The 19,830-nt window shown below is 34.6% G+C and overlaps 1 protein-coding gene across 1 annotated transcript in view; it reads right to left on the bottom strand.

The window, feature by feature from the left end:
- The window catches only part of LOC129224291 (rhophilin-2-like), a 164,412-nt gene that overhangs the window by 20,851 nt on the left and 123,731 nt on the right, over positions 1-19,830 (bottom strand). Inside the window, exon 2 of the mRNA XM_054858723.1 lies at positions 8,515-8,630. Within this exon, the coding sequence (XP_054714698.1) occupies positions 8,515-8,630 (116 nt within the window). The remainder of the gene's footprint in view (positions 1-8,514; positions 8,631-19,830) is intronic.

Here is a 19,830-nt window from a genome sequence, read left to right as displayed (position 1 = left end):
CGGAATTATTCAAAAAATGATTGCAGTCGGGAGAAAGTTGCTTTCGCTTTGAAATCGTTATTCAGTGGAATGCAATTGCAAGGTTCGTCGAGACTGTAATGTATCGATGTTTTGAGATGAAATATAGTTATCGAAATTTCGGGAGGGAGAATGCGGAATAACCCAGACTTTTCACTAAAGGGTCCCCCGTACCTACCACTATTTATGGTTTAACCAGTTGGGTGTGACTCTGAAGACAGCTCCGATTTTTTTGATCCAGACCAGAAACCGAGAAATCGTTGGTCCAGCACCAAAGAGATATTTTTTCATTGGGAGGGCTTTGTGACCACGAGCATATTTAACGTCTCCCAGTTACCATTAACGCAGACGGTGGATCTTCGATCGGCTATGATCGAAAGCGTGACCCTCCAGTGACAAGGCTGATGTCTTACCAGTCAGGCTACCACGGCCCGGAATACCCCCGACTGCGTGCCCTCTTGGAAAAAAAAAAACCTTTTCGTTCAAAAAACCCTAATTAGTGACAGCCCCGTCATTTTGAACTTTCTGGGGGTGGGGGGTTAAAGGGGATGTATTGAATGCAAATCAACACAAAAAGCAGTGTAAACAACGCCCACTTACATGTAAAAACATAAATACATTCAAAGGTGAGTACTGCTCAAAGGTCATTTCTCGGGATCAAAATTTTTCACATGGCTTGAAATACAAAAATGCGTGGGGTGCTGTCTATTTACATTTTTGCTTGGACAACAAATGGAAGAAATTCAAGACAACTGATAAGAAGCCCCCCACGCTTTTTTGCATTACATTAAAATTAAGTGATTGGTCAACTACTATCATCTAAAGATTATTTTTCACTTTTTAGTTCATTTTGCTACGAAAGCGTGTTTTTTTTAGTTTTTTAAACTATTATTTTATTTTCTGTTTTTTAGTCTTATGTTGGAGAATTATCAGGCGACGAAATTATTTATAAAACGAGGATAATATCTTAAAGTTAAGACAAGGGCACCCCGATGGGAAGCTACTGTGAGTCATCGATGTATGTTTGCGGAACTCATATTTATATTACTTTGAAAATTTGAGATGCATTTGAATAAAAGTTTGTTCAACAATGGTCTGATCAGCAATGAATTTCCAATTGAAGGCTCACCTAATTTTTGGCATGAAATTAGTTAAAAACAATTATATTTCATGTCCTAATTACCTTGGAACATAGGAACAAATTTTGTCTGATGCAGAAAAATTAAAGGTTTTTGTAGATATTTTTAAATAATTTTTTCGAGCATTTTTTAATGTATTTTTTAAAAATTTTCCTTTTTCACATTGTTGGATTTATGCCGAAATATTGATTAAAATTGGAGGAAACTAACAATTAAAAGAGTTAATTAATTAATTTGATTATAGAATAGTGCATTGTCATCGGATCTGAGGTCTCGTGCCAAATTTCAAAGAATCCGATAGCAGGAAGTGGGCGAAATTTGAGCTGCAAGATTCCGTTACAAGATACATACATACATACAGGTGAAGCTAATAAAAGCGTGTTAAAAAGGAGATAAAATGTAATAAGACTATCAATAATAAATGGAACTAGTGATATCAGTATCGTATGCACTTACAGTTTTCAGGCCCTGTGATAAGAAAATTAATTTTAAAATTCAATAAACCTCAAGAAAAGAAAAAGTGAAGCTAACTTCCCGCGCTTTTACACATTCTTGCGTAATTTGATATTCCCGTCTGTGCTGTCAGACCTGCGTGTTCAAAAATTACAGCAACTGGTTTTATGACCTTGCCGATAAATATTGCTATTTTTCCAGTCTGGTCTTGCCTGATCAGGAAGTGAATAGCTCAAGGAAAATAATCCCGAGAATAATGTGATTTGACACAGAATGTTTATTGAAAGATGATTCGACGTCGGCATGGGTAATGTCGTTCCTATCTTTTTAATGATCCGTTTATGAGAGAAACGTTATTTTTTTTTTTTTTTGCCCGTGCATTGAACTCGTTCATTTGAACAACTTCATTTTAAAAAAAAGTTGTTTTAATTATAAAAAGTTCATTCGAAAAACATTAAACTAAATATGAATTTTTCAAAAAAATAAATTAGTTATATTATAAATAATTAAAAAACCCTGACAGTAGGTTACAAAAATAATAAAACATAATGAATTTACATTCCGGCGTAACATAATGGCGACGAAAAGCTGAATAGCCGAATGCTTTATTATAAAACTGAAAAGAAAAACAAAACTAAACTAGTATGTTGTGGCCATCACGAAACTTTCTTCTATATTTTTCTTTTTTTTCTGATCCCTCCCCATGCTTGACGAGGAAGCAATATTCCCAACAAAAACAAAATTACACATGCAAAAACTTGACGACCATCCTAATGTCTGAATTATTGCAAAAGCAAAGCAAAGAGCGAAAATTGAAAGTTATTTTAAAAGCCTTGCTTGAATTAATTACAAATATTTTATTTGTTGACAAACATAAGATGGCAACAGTTAAAAATTTTAAATCATTGAGATAATATTTCCTATCATTTCCATACAATTAAAATCACGAGAAATACGCAGACAATCTATTACGATTTATCTTTCTTATTGTTGCATTAATAAAAATATTTTTATTCGCAAAAAAAAAAAAAAAAAAAAAAAAATCAACACCTCTTGGAACGATCGGCGTCAAAATTGAACCAAAGCCTGTTTACAAATGGATTCACATATATTCCAAATTTCAACCAGAACGTAGCATTACTTCTTGAGATAGGGCACTCAAAATGGAAAAAAAGAACGGGTGATTGCGCTACCCCCTTTTTAGCTGTTGACACAAAAATAAAATCAGTTCTTATACCCACTAAGGGCTACTTGCCGATAAATTTTTCTTTCATTCCGTTCATTATTTCTTGAGATACAGCAGTCACAATTGACGACAAAAAACGTTCTATAGCTCAACCCCCGTTTGAGTTATTGACACCAAAATTGAATCAGCACCTGTTCCTGTTAATACCAACATATGGACCAAATTTTGTTTGATTCCGCCAGTTACTTCCTGAGGAATAGCAAGCACGCGTAACTCGAAAAACGTCCCATTGCTCCACCCCCCTTGGAGGAATTCGCGCCAAAAACTAATGGGCACAAGTTCACATAGGGGCACATATGTGTACTAAATTTCGTTCGATTTCATGCGGTAGTTTTTGTTGTAGAGCGGCCACAAAAAACTGGTCACACACAGACGTGACACACATACATACACACACACACACACACACACACACACACATACATACACACACACAGACAGACAGACATTTTCCAAAAATGGTCGAAATGAACTCAGCACACCTCAAAACGTTCGAATCCGTCAAAATTCGAAATTCGAAAATTTGCACGAATCCAATACTTTCTTCTATATATTAGATATAGAAGAAAGTAAAAATATGTTTACTTGGGTAGCATAGCTTAAAGCAACAATGGGGTTGTTTCCTTCAGGCAAAAGTACTACTTTTAGTCACTGGAATTGATAGAATGAGTAAAAAAACAACATGGATCCAGAAAATACTTTCATTTTTTTTAAGTAATTTTTTTAAATGTCCGATTTTGGAAACAAGGCGTGGTCTTTATGACGTCACAAATGATGCAATTTGGGGCATCTTTCTTTCGCGTTTCCACGTTATGATAATCAAGAAGCGAATTATATATTGCGCGCTATGCTTGCTTTCAACCATATCGTTGCCAATACACGTGAGTAAAGATGCGAATTAAATATTTTGCTCTGTGAGTGGCATTTCATCATTTGTGATGTCACACGACAGAAACGTAAACAATGAAAGCGCACCGGTTTAAGAATTTTTTTAAAAATATTAAGCTTAGTCAAATAATTTAAAAAATGGTCAGATCCTATATTTTTAAGCATGCTCTTTCAGAAAAAAAAAACTTTTAAAATTTTAGTAACGACCCCATTCTCAAACGATGTGTCCTCCGACTAGCAAAAAAGGCCCGTTTATTTAAATATTATTACATGCTTTTTTTTTCTGCAAAAACGTTCATTTTGTAACGAATGAGTTTCTCTCCCCCCCCCAAAAAAAAAGGGAAAAATCTCACCGGTCCGTAAACAAAATTCACATGTTTTTAACGGTCCTCAAATGCAAGAATGTTTTTTCTTGAGAGAAAAAAAAAAAAAAAAGAAAAGATAAAGAAAGGGAGGGAGGGGACATCACCGGTCTGCGATTTTTTTAAAAGCTTTTTTGCCTGTCCGAGGGTCAAAAAAGGTCGAGAAACTCTGGCTTAAAATAAAAATGAACGAATGAACTGAAACAAACGTACTTTAAGAGCATACCGCATCAAAACTAATTAAAAATAACAGCTGCATTATTTATTACTAGTGGTACCCGTACGGCTTTGCTCGTAGTAGAAAAATTAAAAGGTCATTTGGTTCGCCTGTATATTTACAAATAATGGATGATGAATTTCTCGCCAATTGGCTATGTTCATTCGCTCTCCCATGTTACGGTTCCACATCATGATGATTTCGTAATTTACTCGTCCATCTTATGATAAGTTTGTTCCGGAAAATGTTCTTAAAATTGAAATAGAAAAAGAACAAAATCGAATTTTCGAAAAATCGCTACGAGGTGCACACTAGGGTGGGCCGAAATAAGCCGAAAAAAAAATTTTTTCGAAATCAATTTTTGGATAGCGCGCAAAAGTTGCGTAATGAGCTAGTTAGCACTCACAAAAAATTTCTTGGATATTAAAAAATATCTAGCCGGCGCTATTTGACACTAAAAACCGAAAAAAAAGAGAAAAATGAATTTTTGTCGAAATTTTTTTTAAAAAACTAAATTCCAAATATTTTGCTGGAATGCACCGAAAATGTTATATAATGAGCCAGTTCGAGCCCATAAAATGTTTCATTGATTTTAATGAGCATTTAACCGCTCCTTTCCGACATCAAAAATTGGAGAAAAATGAAAAAATATTGAATTTCTAAAAACCAATGTGAAAGTTATTTTTCAAAATTAAATCATAGACTAATTAATTAAATAGCGCCATTAATCATAGTAATTATTATCACGCAATAGTATCATACATTTTCGAGAACTACATATATAGATAATAAAATTTTAAAAAAGAAATCTTCAAATTTGATTTATAACACCTCATGCATAATGAATATTATTTTTTGGAATAATATTGTCCCTTGTTATCAAATGATGAAAGTTCTTTCCTAGCTTGAAGTTTAGCACGAATGTATCCATCTCGTGCAGTATCACCACGAACGTTTATTGCAGCTTCGGTTATTAGTTTCACACAAAGTTTCACAGCTTGCGTGTGACAGGGAAATTTCTCGAAAGTAAACTCTGTAGAATGTTCTTTGCACATTTCTTTCAATTTTTGGTCTTTTAGATGCATTGTAGTTCTGTTACAACACAGTTTGCCCAATCAACTAAATCAACATAATCAACGGCTTCAAAATTGAGTTTAGGACGCTCAAAAAATCGTACACCATCCGAGCTCTTCGTCTTCTTATTTCTAGAGTTCAGAATGCGCCTAACAGCTAATTCCCGAATGTTCTTGAGTCAAACAACATTGTCAACAGTAGCTGTTCAGGATGAGCGAAATATGAATTACTTGAGAGAACTTTGAAAATTATCTCCTTAACGTTGTCTGGAAACTGCCTTGCAAGAGAAATCATTTTCCAAAAATGTTGGGCGCGGTACTGGCAGTTCGGTTTCATTTTTATTTCAAACCACATTGGAGCATAAACTAAAATTACATACTTTACAAGCATTGTAAGGTTTTCTGATGGAGTTGGAGTGCCTATATACAAAAGCGTAACAAACGGTTTGTAGTTGTCAGCCATCGCGCATGACTGACTGAATTTGCCTGGGCTACTGTCAGCCACGTTTGAAGGACAACTACCATCTTTTACGGCAAAACAGATACTATACAAATATTCTTGTTCAGTACTGAATTTTTTTATATCTTCCATGTCCAAAACCAGAAGATTGCAGTCAATTTTATCAAATTTGATCACCGGATTTTTTTTACAATCTCTAAGAAGTTGTTCGATAGCTCCAGAATATGAATATGGCCACTTTGTGCAACCGTCCAATTCCAGTATAAGATGCCTCAGTGGCAACTCATTGTGGACATTGGACACAAGAGAGGACCCCTTTAATTGCTTAATTCCCAGCTGTGGAGGTGTAGAATTATAGCATTTCTTGTCGGTGGTTTTTATATCTTAAGTGGGTCATAAAGTCGAGAGGAAGAAATGGCTTAAGAAAAAGAAGAATATTTGCGTTCAATTCATTAACCAGTTTAAAGGACTTCAGAGGATTCACATTTTTTTAATACTCAAGGGCTCTATTTGTCAAATATATATATATATAAAATAGTTATAAAATAATCTTAGGAATAATAGAAGTAGTTGAGCGCCGTTTATTATCCAGGAGAAACAATTGGAACCGAAGATTAAAAAATTAGCATCTTATGTAACTATTTTTTTATTTGAGTGTGTGCATTTTTTAAAATTGGCGTACAAATGTCGCATAAAATTGATTGAATTTTCACTGTTTTTTCTAAGTAACGTATTGCGTAATATTTCAGTACTTACTTATTTCGAAACTACTTTTTTTTTTTTTTTCATTTTTCCAATGTTTCAGTCTTAAAGGAGCGTAGCTAAATATTCTACGAAATGTATAAAAGTCTTTGAGGATTTCAACTAATTCACTGACAGATACTTCTAATGTTTGCTGAAACTAGCTTTAAACTTTTATTTTCGACCTCCCCCCCCCCACTTTTTTTTTGAAAAAAGTGCATTTTGCCCTTTTTTTTCAGTTTTTCAAGGTTAAATAGCGCCGGCTAAATATTAAACAAATTCAGCGAAATTTTTTATGGGTTATAACGGGCCCATATAGCAACTTTTTCGCACTATCCAAAAACAGATTTCCAAAAAAAGTTTTTTCGGCCCACCCTAGTGCATACCCCCATGCTACAAACTAACTTTGTGCCAAATTACATGAAAATCGGTCGAACGGTCTAGGCACTATTCGCGTCACCGACATCCAGACAGATATTCGGACAGAGAGACTTGCAGCTTTATTATTAGTAAAGAAGTGTTGTTATGGCATTTCGAGAGTTAAAGCACACGTTTCAAAGGTTACATCAAAACTACAAATCTCATCCGTCAAAAGTCGGATTAATTAACACGGGAGGTAAAACAACTTTGTCCAACATCAAAACTAACATTCGTTAATCACCGGTTTAAAACATTAAACAGTCAAAAGTACTTTAAAATTGATTCTAAATTGGTTTATTTCAGTAGCTACTTCATCCGTGACAACGTTTTTTGAACGAATCATCATTTATTACTATTTGGGGGGAAAAATCCATTCATTACCTGTGGACGAAGTCTTGTATAACCTTGTTAAATTTCTTATTGAGTTAGCGATTTTCTCCAATATATTTTCCAAATGTCTATCTAGCTTATTTTATTACGTGCCTCATTATCCTTTAGTTCTATTCATTTTTAATTGATAACAAATTTTGAATTAATTATAAATTTTTTAATAAATATATATTTTTTTTAATTTAGTAAAATTTCTATTCTAACCTAGCCTACAGTCGCGGATCAGATTTTTGCTGCTCGCTCATGAACGACACTTCTCTGATTCCAGGGTGATTTGGTATCGCGCAGAGCCCCTATTGTTATTTTAAAGCACCATGAAACTATTTCGTTTCTCTAGCAATACTCGAAATTCTTTTTATTGCATGAAAGATTTCTTTTATCCGAGGAAAATTTTCCTGCATTTTAATCTTGAACAAAAAGGAGAAAAAAATGTCATTTAAAAAATATTTACCACTTTGCGGCTCTTCCTCTGTTTTAGAAGAGGAAAAGCTGTTTCGAATCATGCAGGCGTTTCATTGGTAATTCGGTAGAAATTTGTCAACGAACAATTTTTCCATCCAAATGCAATTAAAAATAAATTACAATGGTAAGAATATTTTAAAACAGTTGATAGTGTTTACAAAGAAATAATTCGAAAAGAATGGGGCAAAACAAGTTAAACCTAATAAAACGAGTTGAAAATTTAATTTAAATACCTGCCTTATTAAACTGCAAGAACTTTTGATCAGGTAAAAAAAAAAAAAAAGAATCAAAATGTATCCGGGGAACCACGTCCCCCCCCCCCCCACAAATATACCACTGATCCAAGGGCGCCCATATGCAAAACTTTAAGGGGGGGGCTCAAAAATTTTCCCCATGGTTTAGCAGAATATTTTCCCCATGTTAACCGATTTTAGTACAGATTAGAGATAATAAAATTTGACATTTTCAATAACTTATTCATTAATGGCTGGAAAATAAATTTTTATACATTTTTGCAAAGAAAAAAGCATTAAAAGCAAGGAAGTTCTCATTTCTAAGGGGGCTGGAGCCCCCCCCCCTTGCCCCCTATATGGGCGCCCTTGCACTGATCTCCTTATGAAATCGAGGGAATAAAGAAGGACTTACTTGTAGAGTTTCTCTGCCCCATTTCGGATCATTATCTGTTTGTTGATATCTTGGTTGAGTTTGGCTCGTTGACTCTGCAGCTTGCCACGACATGTTGCAAGGCGCGGGTCCGAACCCTTGAGAGAGGAAAAATATGAATGAATGGTCTCAATAATGAATGAAAATCATTTTGAAGCAATCTTCCAAGCAGTTAAAGCTTTAAAATGTTGCTACTCCTTTCGAAGAAACAATTTTACGATAATAATATTGGTATCGAGTTGTAAAGCAATTATTAATTGCTTACCATTAATGTACGGAACAAAATGATACAAATATAATGCACGATAATAACTTGATAATATTATTATCAAATTGTCGATAACGTACGATAGAAACTAAACTTTCTTTCACGCACACAAAATTTTATTCACTTACAAACTCTTCAACATTCAGGACTGATACTCTTTTGCCTTAATGAAGAAAACTATTTCAAACAAATACTAAAAATGTGAAAAACAAGATAGTATAATCAACTTGTACGGATATTGTGTTTAATTATAATACACTGGAAAACCAACAATGTCTGCGAAGCATTTTTGGCGTAAATGGGCATTGAGTTGCATTCTTCTCTTATTGTTTCAAATTTCTCCAGACAGTGGTTTTTTCAAGAAAACTTGAAGGAAAGCTTAATGAATCTTTAAAAAAAACGTTAAAAACAAATAAAACGAAACAAATTAATTTTTACTAATAATAAAGTTGAAAGTGGATCTCTGGATTTCTAGATCTCTGTGCTGCGCATGGCGCCTAGACCGTTCGGCCGATTTTTATGATATTTGGCACAAAATTAGTTTGTAGCACGGGGGTATGCACCCCGAAGCGATTTTTCAAAAACTTGATTTCGCTCTTTTTCTATTCCAATTTTAAGAACATTTTACTAAGCAAATTATCATAACGTGGACGAGCAAATTACCAAAACGTGGAGAGCAAATTAACATAACAAATTGGCGAGAAACTCATCACCCATTATTTGTAAATATACAGGCGAACCAAACGACCTTTTAATTTTCTACTTTGGGCAAAGCCGTGCGGGTACCACTAGTATTTAATAGAATTATTAAATAATTCCTGATAATTATTTATGAACTGAAATATATTATGATTAATATTTGAAAACAGGGTTATGATATAGGGAAATGTGTGTCTTTCGGTCTATCCCCCTTTGTTTCCTATTATCTATTGAGAGTAGTTTGATTCGAAAAAAGTCGTTTTCATTCTAAAGATCTCAGCAAGATCATTCTTAGTGTTTCTCGTTCGAATTCTGAGCAGTTCAAGGAAACGCATCTAATTGATGGATTTGCTTGTGACAAATGTTATCGAAAAAAACTTATGACCATGCAACTAGTTTTTTTGAGCAATCACGATTGCTTATTGCTTTCATTTGACTGTTTTGAGGTCCTATCATTTTATTTTCTCGCCAGCACCCTTTGCAGCACCACCGTCGACCGGCCGCCTCACGATGCTGCTCCTATAGCGAAAACCGTCTCCAGGTTGCGTCAATATCCTACACTTACACGCATACATACACGCACGTACACACACACACACACCCATAAACACGCACACATACGCCTACACACATACACAAACACATACACACACAAACACATACACACACGCATACATACAGACACCTACACATACACACAACTACCCACACACTCATGCTTGCACACAGACACTAACACATATGCCTACACACATACACACAACTACCCACACAGTCATACCCGCACACATGCACATATCCTCCTCCCCCCCACACACATAAACACACACGCCTACATACACACACACACACACACTCGTGAATGCGAAAAACATAATTTGAATTCAAGAGGTCAAAATTCACATTAACTTTTTTTTTTTAGTTTGAAATTGTTAAAGATATATTTTGAACAATCAAATCATTTTGAAATTAAGTTCAAAAATTTGGTTCTAAAGTTGCCTTTTGATGCAATAATAATTACCTATTTAAAAGGTATAAAAATAATATTCGTGAAGTGTGAAATGCTATTCTAGCAGGGCCTAGAACATAGGCAGGAAAGATAGTTTTACAGATTTTGTCACTCGGAAAGGTCGCCAAAAGTTCAACTGGCGCAATAGTGTCAAATGTTAGTGAAATTCGTCGCCAAGTGCTTGAAATGAAAAGCATTACGCTCTACGCGAAGTGTAGCACTTTTGTGATCTGTGGATTTCACTTACGAGCATTTGATCGAATCTGTGCAAAAGTAACTGATATATTTCGTTTACAGAAAAATATTTTAAGTGCTAAAACGGTACTTTTGAAATAATTTGCAGGTAACAGAGGTAGAGGTATTCTGCTGATGTTTGAAAATCGAAATTGATGTCGGTAAAATAAGCTCGATTAGTTCTGGACGGACTTAACAGATTTCGCTGTATTCGAACAAAACCGAACCATTTGAATTGATTTTCTCATGTATTATTAAATTTAATCATACATGATTCATGTATCATGTATTATTACATTATATGATCAAAAGTACTGAGACACTTTCAAAGATTCACAATTTTCATCGCGACGAACCGTGAGGGGTCGGTCGCAAATAATCTATTTTTATTATGAACTAGTGGCACCCGCACGGCTTCGCCCGTAATAGAAAAATTAAAGGTCTTTTGGTTTGCCTGTATATTTACAAATAATGTATGGTGAATTTTCTCGCCAATTGGCTTGTACCGACGTTACAGTTCCACGTTATGATAATTTCGTATCTCACCAGTTGGCTTGTGCCCATGTTACGGTTCCACGTTATGATAATTTCATAATTTATGATAGTTTTTTTTCTTAAAATTGGAATAAAAAAAGAACCACATCGAATTTTCGAAAAATCGCTTCGAGGTGCACACCCCATGCTACAAACTAACTTTGTGCCAAATTTCATGAAAATCGGCCGAACGGTCTAGGCGCTATGCGCGTCACAGACATCCAGACAGAGAGATTTTGAGCTTTATTATTAGTAAAGATAAAGAAAAGATCACACTGAACGACTGCAAGCAAATGTTGCAAACTTGCGAACTACACCTCGCGGTCCGTCGCCTATCCAAGAATTGTTGAAACTCGGCTCATTAGATCGCTGATAACTTTCTGAATTTTTAAGATATTGAACTCGAACTTTATGTGCCGGGGAATCTAGATGGATTTTAGATTATAAAAGTTATATATTTCTATCTTTCACGCATACGCAGTGAAAAATGCATTGCTTTAAATGTCCATATCTTATAAAATGTTCAACATTTTAATTTCAAACTCCAGTATTATACTTCTCTTGTATGCTGTCAAGTTTTCTGAAAGTTTGCTAAACTTTGATGGAAAACTTTGCGCGTTATGAGCCAAAAACCTTCAAATAAAATTCGAAGTTTTGAAAAAAATGCTTATATCTTCGGGAATATCAGAGATACTTTCTCGAAAGATTATAAAATATTTGTACGAAATTTACAGCTTATCCTCAGTAATTTACGATGAATAATGATCAAAAAAAAAAAAAAATTTTTTTGTTTTTGTTTTCCTCAATTTGTTACTGATCCCCGAAAAGCGAGGGGGATCTAACTTTTATTGGAAAATGACAGCTGGAGATACCTTTTATGTGACAAAAGTTACAAAGCAACTCTCTTATTTCTTAAGAGCTGGTCTCTTATTTCTTAAGAGCTCCTTAAAAATCTGAATTTTTGAAAATGTCCCAATACTTTTGGTCATATAGTGTATATCTAATGAATCATTAAACATTATTTGGAAGAAAAAAAATACGTAAATGGTGCAATATCGTTACATTTACAAAGAATTTAAAATTTGATTTGTATGTAGCTTACAAGCACAAACAATATTCCAAAAAAAACCTTTAACTAGAAAAATACGAACAATAAAAACAGAAAATATTTAATGCGTTTTCATCCACTATAAGAAAAACTGAAAAAAAGTGGGGTGAGGGTGAAACAATGATGAGACCTCGTGAGCACCATCATTTCGTGAGCGTCATCATTTTCTCTATAAAATAACTGAACATTTCTCAGAGATCGGACATTGGCTAAGCCAAAAAATAAGAAATATCTGGGTTTTTTTTTTGGTTTACCTTCAGCTTTGTTCTGCGGATATTCTAGACTAATTATCTCAAATTGTAGAATGAATACAGTGAAATCCCGATTTTACGTCCCCCGAGTCTACGTTCTCCCCGCAAGTAACGTTTTTTCATCATGTCCCAATCATCAATTTGGCTGCTATTTATTTCCCGTATTTTACATTTCCTTACCCCAAACCCTTAAGAAACGTAAAATCAGGGTTTCACTGTACTACAACTAGGTAACATACAAATTAGAAAAAATAGACTTTTTACTGTTTTTGGAGAAAAAAAATTTAGAAAGAAGACATAAATATTTGAAAATATATAAAATTTGAAAATGCGTCATTCTCCGAAAAACGTGAAAAAGCACTAATTTGTTGAGTTTCATTCGAAACAGCTGAATTGTAGTTACCTAGTTGCAGTACTCAGACCACAAAGTAAGGATGAAACTGCAGTCTCTTGATGACACAAAAAGCTGTTTGGTATGTGCTTGCCGTTCTGCCTTAGCTCCGGCGGAAAGGCGTGACCTTTAGACTAATTTTTACAGTTATTTTTTTTTCTTTAGTTTAAACTGAAAACTATCGCTCCTTGTTAACATCTGATTATTGATGACTAATATAAAAACTGATGATGAGACTGGAACTGGATTAATGGAGGCTGTTCCGGTGTCTGAGCTTCAGCAACAAAAACTGCTACATTACGCGTTAAAACTACAAGCTACCTGAACAAATATACGAATGCGAAGGAAACAAAAGCAACGAACTTAGCTTTATTCTGCCATGTAAAAAATGCGGCTGTAAACCGAAGGCCATCTCTCATTTACACATCGTCAAATCATCATTCCCGACATTTTAATCTGTCAAAATGGAGTCGAAACAAAACTTACGCATCCTTGAAATTCTGGATGCGTACTTCCACTACAGAAGAATACAAGAGAAACACAAAAAATAATACAAAAGAAACATTAGATAAATAACAAAAATTTCTGGGGCTCCAGCGTAATAAGCGGATGTTAAAAACACATCAGAAAAATTATTAACGGGACCTTTTTTTTCTTTTGACCTTGGCTCAGAGTTAGAATACTAGAAATATTGTTATTTCTTTTTGCCACGGATGTAGTCAGATTGAGTGAAAGTAAAAATAATTGTACTTCAATGTCAGTAAATTGTTGGTTCTTTATGTGTTCTTGCGAGAGTAAAGGATGAGGAGGGCGATTTGTCTCATTCGAAACATTCTTAGATGTATCAGTTTCGAAAATAGAGAATGCATGGTATAAAAATGAAGAGATTAAAATAAAAAAAAACGTTCTCATGCATTTGCATTCTTCCTTGAACAAAGTAAAGGGAGTAAAGTAAGAAATAACAACGTTAAAAAGCACAAATTGCAGATTACTGCCAGACACGTGTTTCGGCGTTACAAGGAACACCTTTTTAAGCACTTTTATTATACTTGGCATGATTGTCACGGAGAAATCTGAGGCCTGGTTTTGTTTATATCGATGTAACTAGAACCCTTAAAGACTTCGTGATTTCACAAAAATGAATTGCTTAATCTTAAGGTACGATTGCGCTGAAAAATTAAAATTCTAAAATAAAATTATTATGTCAGTTAGGATGGAAAACAGCAAATTTCATGCAATTTCCCTATTAAATGTTTAAATAAACCCATTGCAACAAAGCTTGTTTAAACCCATTGCAACAAAGCTCGTGTTAAAAGCAATCATAATGAAAATTTTGAATCAAGGCTTTTCTGAAGCAAGCATGAAATTAGCCTAGAGCACTAATCCTAAGCAAAAGGCATAAATCCTAGAGAGGAACAAATATTACATTTTACTGCCAACTGCTCAAAGTTTTAGACACGTATATAGGTTTTTTCCCTTTTAGTACCGAGCATTTATATGAAAAAAATAAGGTGAAGTTTCGAGATGGTAAAATTATTCTATTTCTGAAATACATTTACACTAAAAAGATTAAAGTAACAGAATTTTCAAAAAATACTAAGCACTTTTCATAATGCACTCAAAAGGACAAAATAACTTTTCTGGGTCAGAAAGGACAATTTAAAAATTCCTGTAGTTTTCGAAAATTCCAAGAAAATGACACCACAAACGATGAAAAAAATGTGCGGTTCTAGTCATTTCAAATCAAACTTTCCCAATAAGAAAAATAAGCATGTTTCAACATTCAAAGTTATGATTGAAAGCTAGGTAATGATAAGGAATTCTTTTAATAACTTGAGCCGCACTTTTCTTCGTTTGTGATGTCGTCATTCAAGGGCGCCCATATGCAAAATTTTAAGGGGGGGGGCTGAAAAAATTTCCCCATGGTTTGATAGAATATTTTCCCCATAGAAACCGATTTCAGTACAGATTAGAGATATTGAAATTTGACGTTTTTAATGACTTATTCATTAATGACTGGAAAAGAAATGTTTATACATTTTTGCAAAGAAAAAAGCCCTAAAGCAGGAAGTACTCCTTTCTAAAGGGGGCTTGAGCCCCCCCCCCCCTTGCCCCCTTGTATGGGCGCCCTTGGTGTCATTTTCTTGGAATTTTCGAAAACTACGGGAATTTTTAAATTGTTCTTTCTGACACAGAAAAGTAATTTTGTCCTTTTGCGTGCATTATGAAAAGTGCTTAGTATTTTTTTAAAAATTCCGTTATTCAATGCAAAAGGAATGTCTTTTCATCCATAAGCTATAAGACCGAAATACGTGTCTGCAGTAATCTACAATTTGTGCTTTTTGACGTTGTTATTTCTTTAATTTTCAGCACAAAGGTATTTATTTATTTTAAAGGAAATATTATTGTATTCACGAAAAAAGTTCCTCTCTGACTAGGCTCCAATCAAGTCATTGTGGGGCCCTGAGCCTGAGGTTCCTCTGTTTGAACAAACTTCATCATAACTTTAATGTAAAACTCCAGGAAATTTTGTTTTTGAAAGACAGAATGCTCAGTTTGACCCACTAATAGTTATGAATGAATAATAGACAAATAAAAAGAAAATGTAACAAAAAACAATTTAACAACTATTTTACGATTAGGTATTTCATATTTAATGCCTAATGAATACAAATTTTACTTATTTGATATTATGTAACTTTGAGAAGAAAGGCGGTCACTAAACCTTGGGGGCTCTCTGGACCTAGGCCCAGCCCCTGCCTTAATGATGGGTTGACTATGACTCAAATTTTGATTTTAACTTTTCATTAAACCTTTAAGACAAGCTTCGTAGTGGCATTTGTACGGGAAAAAAAAACATCCTTTTTTGAGTAATTTCTATAACAAATAAGACATCTTTATGGAGGGATAAGGGTATGTACATTAAGCACACCTGTTCTGAATATTCAAAGCCTGTCTTACACATACGCGGAAGCAGACAATACTTTTTTGCTCAACACCTAGCAATTTCAAAAGAATTAAAAAATATTTTATCTAAAGATGTCTTGTTGAAACTGAAATTACTTGGCAGTCAGTCTCCGGTTCCATGAATTTATTATTACGACACTCACTGTTAATACCCTCATCGCAGATATTCTTTCGTTAGATAACTTGCATTACCTATATATCACACTCTTTCGCATTTCTAAGAATACTTAAATTTCAAGAGTTCTGGCCCATGTAGGAGTAAAATATTAGGGGAACCGGAAGGAAATATCGTTTTTTACAAGCAGAAGAAGTTTTAGTAAATAGTCATTTCCAACCAGTGACGTTAATTACACTCGTTGTCAACAACTTTTTGCATCTAATTTGATTTTTTTTTTTTTTTTTTTTTTTTTTAAATAATTCTCCGGACCGTAAAAGCCAGTTCGTTAAGGAGAAAAATACCTGGATATGGTATTTTGAATATCAGCCAAATTTACAAGCTTTTGTCACAGCAATCGAAATTAAGCGAAAGCAGATGGCGTGGAAACTCACCGCAATTCGGGTTTTTTTTTTCTTTTCGATATTTGTCTTGAGCTGCGTGGTTTTCCGTAATAATGTTTCAGAATCACGCTTTTTTTCTGAAAACTATCTCCCAAATTTACTCGTTTGATACAAAACTGTCTAATTTCCCTTTATTACTATCGCTACAACACTTTTTGAGAGACAAATAGACAAATATCCAAATTCTATCTCCAGAATTTTACCTCAAAACTAACTGATTTTTATCCGATACAGGATCTAGAAATTGGCACACCAGATGACAAAAAGTTGTTAATAGCTAGTGTAATTACATCATTGGTTAAAAATAAAAACTTGTTGAAAATTTATTTATTTGTTTAAAATTCTGTTCCATCTTAAACTATATATATATACTTTTTTTTTTTTTTTTTGGCAGTTGTACAGCACTGAGGGTTTGGGAGTAGGGTCACTCTTTATAAATCAGCCACAATGCGAACAGTAGAAACATATAAGATATAGATTATAATTTATTGAAGTCTTCTTTAACAATACTAAAATTAGTTTGCGAATCATAATGATCTAAAATTAACCTTCAAAACTCTGATTAGAGTCTCGATTTTTTGACAAAATAACAATACTAAAATTAGTTTGCGAATCATAATGATCTAAAATTAACCTTCAAAACTCTGATTGAGTCTCGATTTTTTGACAAAATAAATTGAAATATCGTGTATTATAAATAACTATTTAATTACTTTTAGGCCAACAGCAGATGTTCTCGAAAAAATGTTTCAGGGATTTGAGAACGTCATGACACTAAACATATTACTGTCGAACTCGCAAAAAACGCAAAGGAACCGCGATATTTACTCGTCATAATCGAATGCTCGTAAAAAAAATCGAGTTCGTGAAAAAAAATCATAAAAATTCATCATAGTTGCTTTTTTTCTTCTTATTTTTAATCTCCGTACAGTACCAAAGAAATTGGTTACTTTGCTTTGAACTGTTTGAATGTATCTTGTGTCATTGTTTTTGAGGCATGCACTAGTGCAGCCAGAAATACCTTGTGGAGGGGGGGGGGGGGGGTGATCAAAAATACCTTCTGAAGGAGATTTTTTTTTTATCAAAAGTACCTTTTGAAGGGGATTTTTTGATCAAAAATTCCTTCTGAAGAAGTTTTTTTGATCAAAGCAGTTCTGTCATATGCATAAACTACTGTAATATAACTTGCATTTTTGTTAAAACCAATGACTCTGGGGAGTGTTTTCATCCCCAAAACCCCCCTTCGCTGCGCCACTGAGGAACACACAAAAACACACAAGATGATTTTTAAATGTTTCTTTACCTCACAAAGTAAACTAGTATGCTGTGGCCAACACACGAAACTTTCTTCTATATCTTTCTTATAATTCTAATCCCTCCCCATGCTAGACGAGAAAACAGTATTCCCCCCCGCCCCAAAAAAAAAAAAAAAATTACACATGCCAAAACTCGACGACCATCCAAATTCCCGATTTATCTCAAAAGCAAAGCAAAGAATGAAAACTGAAAATTATTTTGAAAGCCTTGCAAAAAATAATTACAAACATTTATTTGTTAACAAACACAAAATGGCAACAGTTAAAATGTTAAAATCATCGCGATTCTGGTCATTTTACAACAATTAAAATCACGCGAAATACGCAGACGACAGTCTATTACGATTTATCTTTCTTATTGTTGCAATTACAAAGCTATTTTTATTCACAAAAAAATAAATAAATAAATAAATAAAAAAGGAAATTAATTTGAATTTTGACATCTTGAATTCAAATTATGTTTCTCGCAATCACGAGTGTGTGCATGTAGGCGTGTGTTTGTGTGAGGGGGTATGTTTTTGTGTGTACGGGTTATGTGCATGTGTGTAGGCATGTGTGTTTGTGTCTGTGTGTGGGGGGGGGTATGTATATGTGTGTGTAGGCATATGTGTTTGTGTCTGTGTGCAGGCATGAATGTGTGGGTAGTTGTGTGTATGTGTGTGTGTGTATGTTTTTGTGTGTGTATGTGTGGGTGTCTGTATGTATGCGTGTGTTTGTATGTGTGTATGTGTTTGTGTATGTGTGTGTAGGTGTGTGTGTGTGTGTAGTTGTGTATGTATGCGCGTGTGTATAGGACATGGATGCAACCTGGAGACGGCTTTCGCTAAAGGTGAGGAGCCCATCGACGGTGATGGTGCGGAGGGTGGCGGTGGGAAAAATCAAAGGAACGTCAAAAATAGTCAAGTGAGAACAATAAGCAATCGTGATTGCTCAAAAAGAAAAAAAAAATCAGTCCCTCATAGAGCGATTGGCGCCAAAATTGAACCAACGGCTGTTTACATATGGATTCATATTTATTCCAATTTTCATCCAAAACGTAGCATTACTTCTTGAGATATAGCACTCACAGTGGGGAAAAAAAAAAAGCTGGATTGCGCCACCCCCTTTTCAGCTATTGACACCAAAATAGAATTAGCTCTTATACCCTCTAAGGGCTACTTGTCGATAAATTTTTGTTTGATTCCGTTCATTATTTCTTGAGATACAGCAGTCACCAATGACGAAAGAAACGTTCTAGCTCAACCCCCGTTTGAGCTATTGACACCAAAATTGAATCAGCACCTCTTCCTGTTAATGGCAACATATGGACCAAATTTTGTTTGATTCCGCAGTTACTTCCTGAGGAATAGCAAGCACGCGTAACTCAAAAAACGTCCCATTGCTCCACCCCCCTTGGAGGAATTCGCGCCAAAAACCAATGGGCACAAGTTCACATAGCGACACATACGTGTACCAAATTTCGTTCGATTTTATGGGGTAGTTTTTGCTGTAGAGCGGCCACAAAAAACTGGTCACACACAGACGTGACACACACACACACACACACACACACACACACACATACACACACACACACACACAGACAGACATTTTCCAAAAATAGTCGAAATGGACTCAGCACACCTCAAAACGTTCGAATCCGTCAAAATTCAAAAATTTGCACGAATCCAATACTTTTTACTTTCTTCTATATCTAATATATAGAAGAAAGTATTGGATTCGTGCAAATTTTCGAATTTCGAATTTTGACGGATTCGAACGTTTTGAGGTGTGCTGAGTTCATTTCGACCATTTTTGGAAAATGTCTGTCTGTCTGTGTGTGTGTATGTATGTGTGTGTGTGTGTGTGTGTGTGTGTGTGTATGTATGTGTGTCACGTCTGTGTGTGACCAGTTTTTTGTGGCCGCTCTACAACAAAAACTACCGCATGAAATCGAACGAAATTTAGTACACATATGTGCCCC

Source organism: Uloborus diversus, chromosome 6, assembly GCF_026930045.1.
Source record: "Uloborus diversus isolate 005 chromosome 6, Udiv.v.3.1, whole genome shotgun sequence".
Lineage (NCBI taxonomy): Eukaryota > Metazoa > Arthropoda > Arachnida > Araneae > Uloboridae > Uloborus > Uloborus diversus.
The sequence above is the reverse complement of the archived record's forward strand: the minus strand, read 5'-3'. Positions and strand labels throughout refer to the sequence as shown.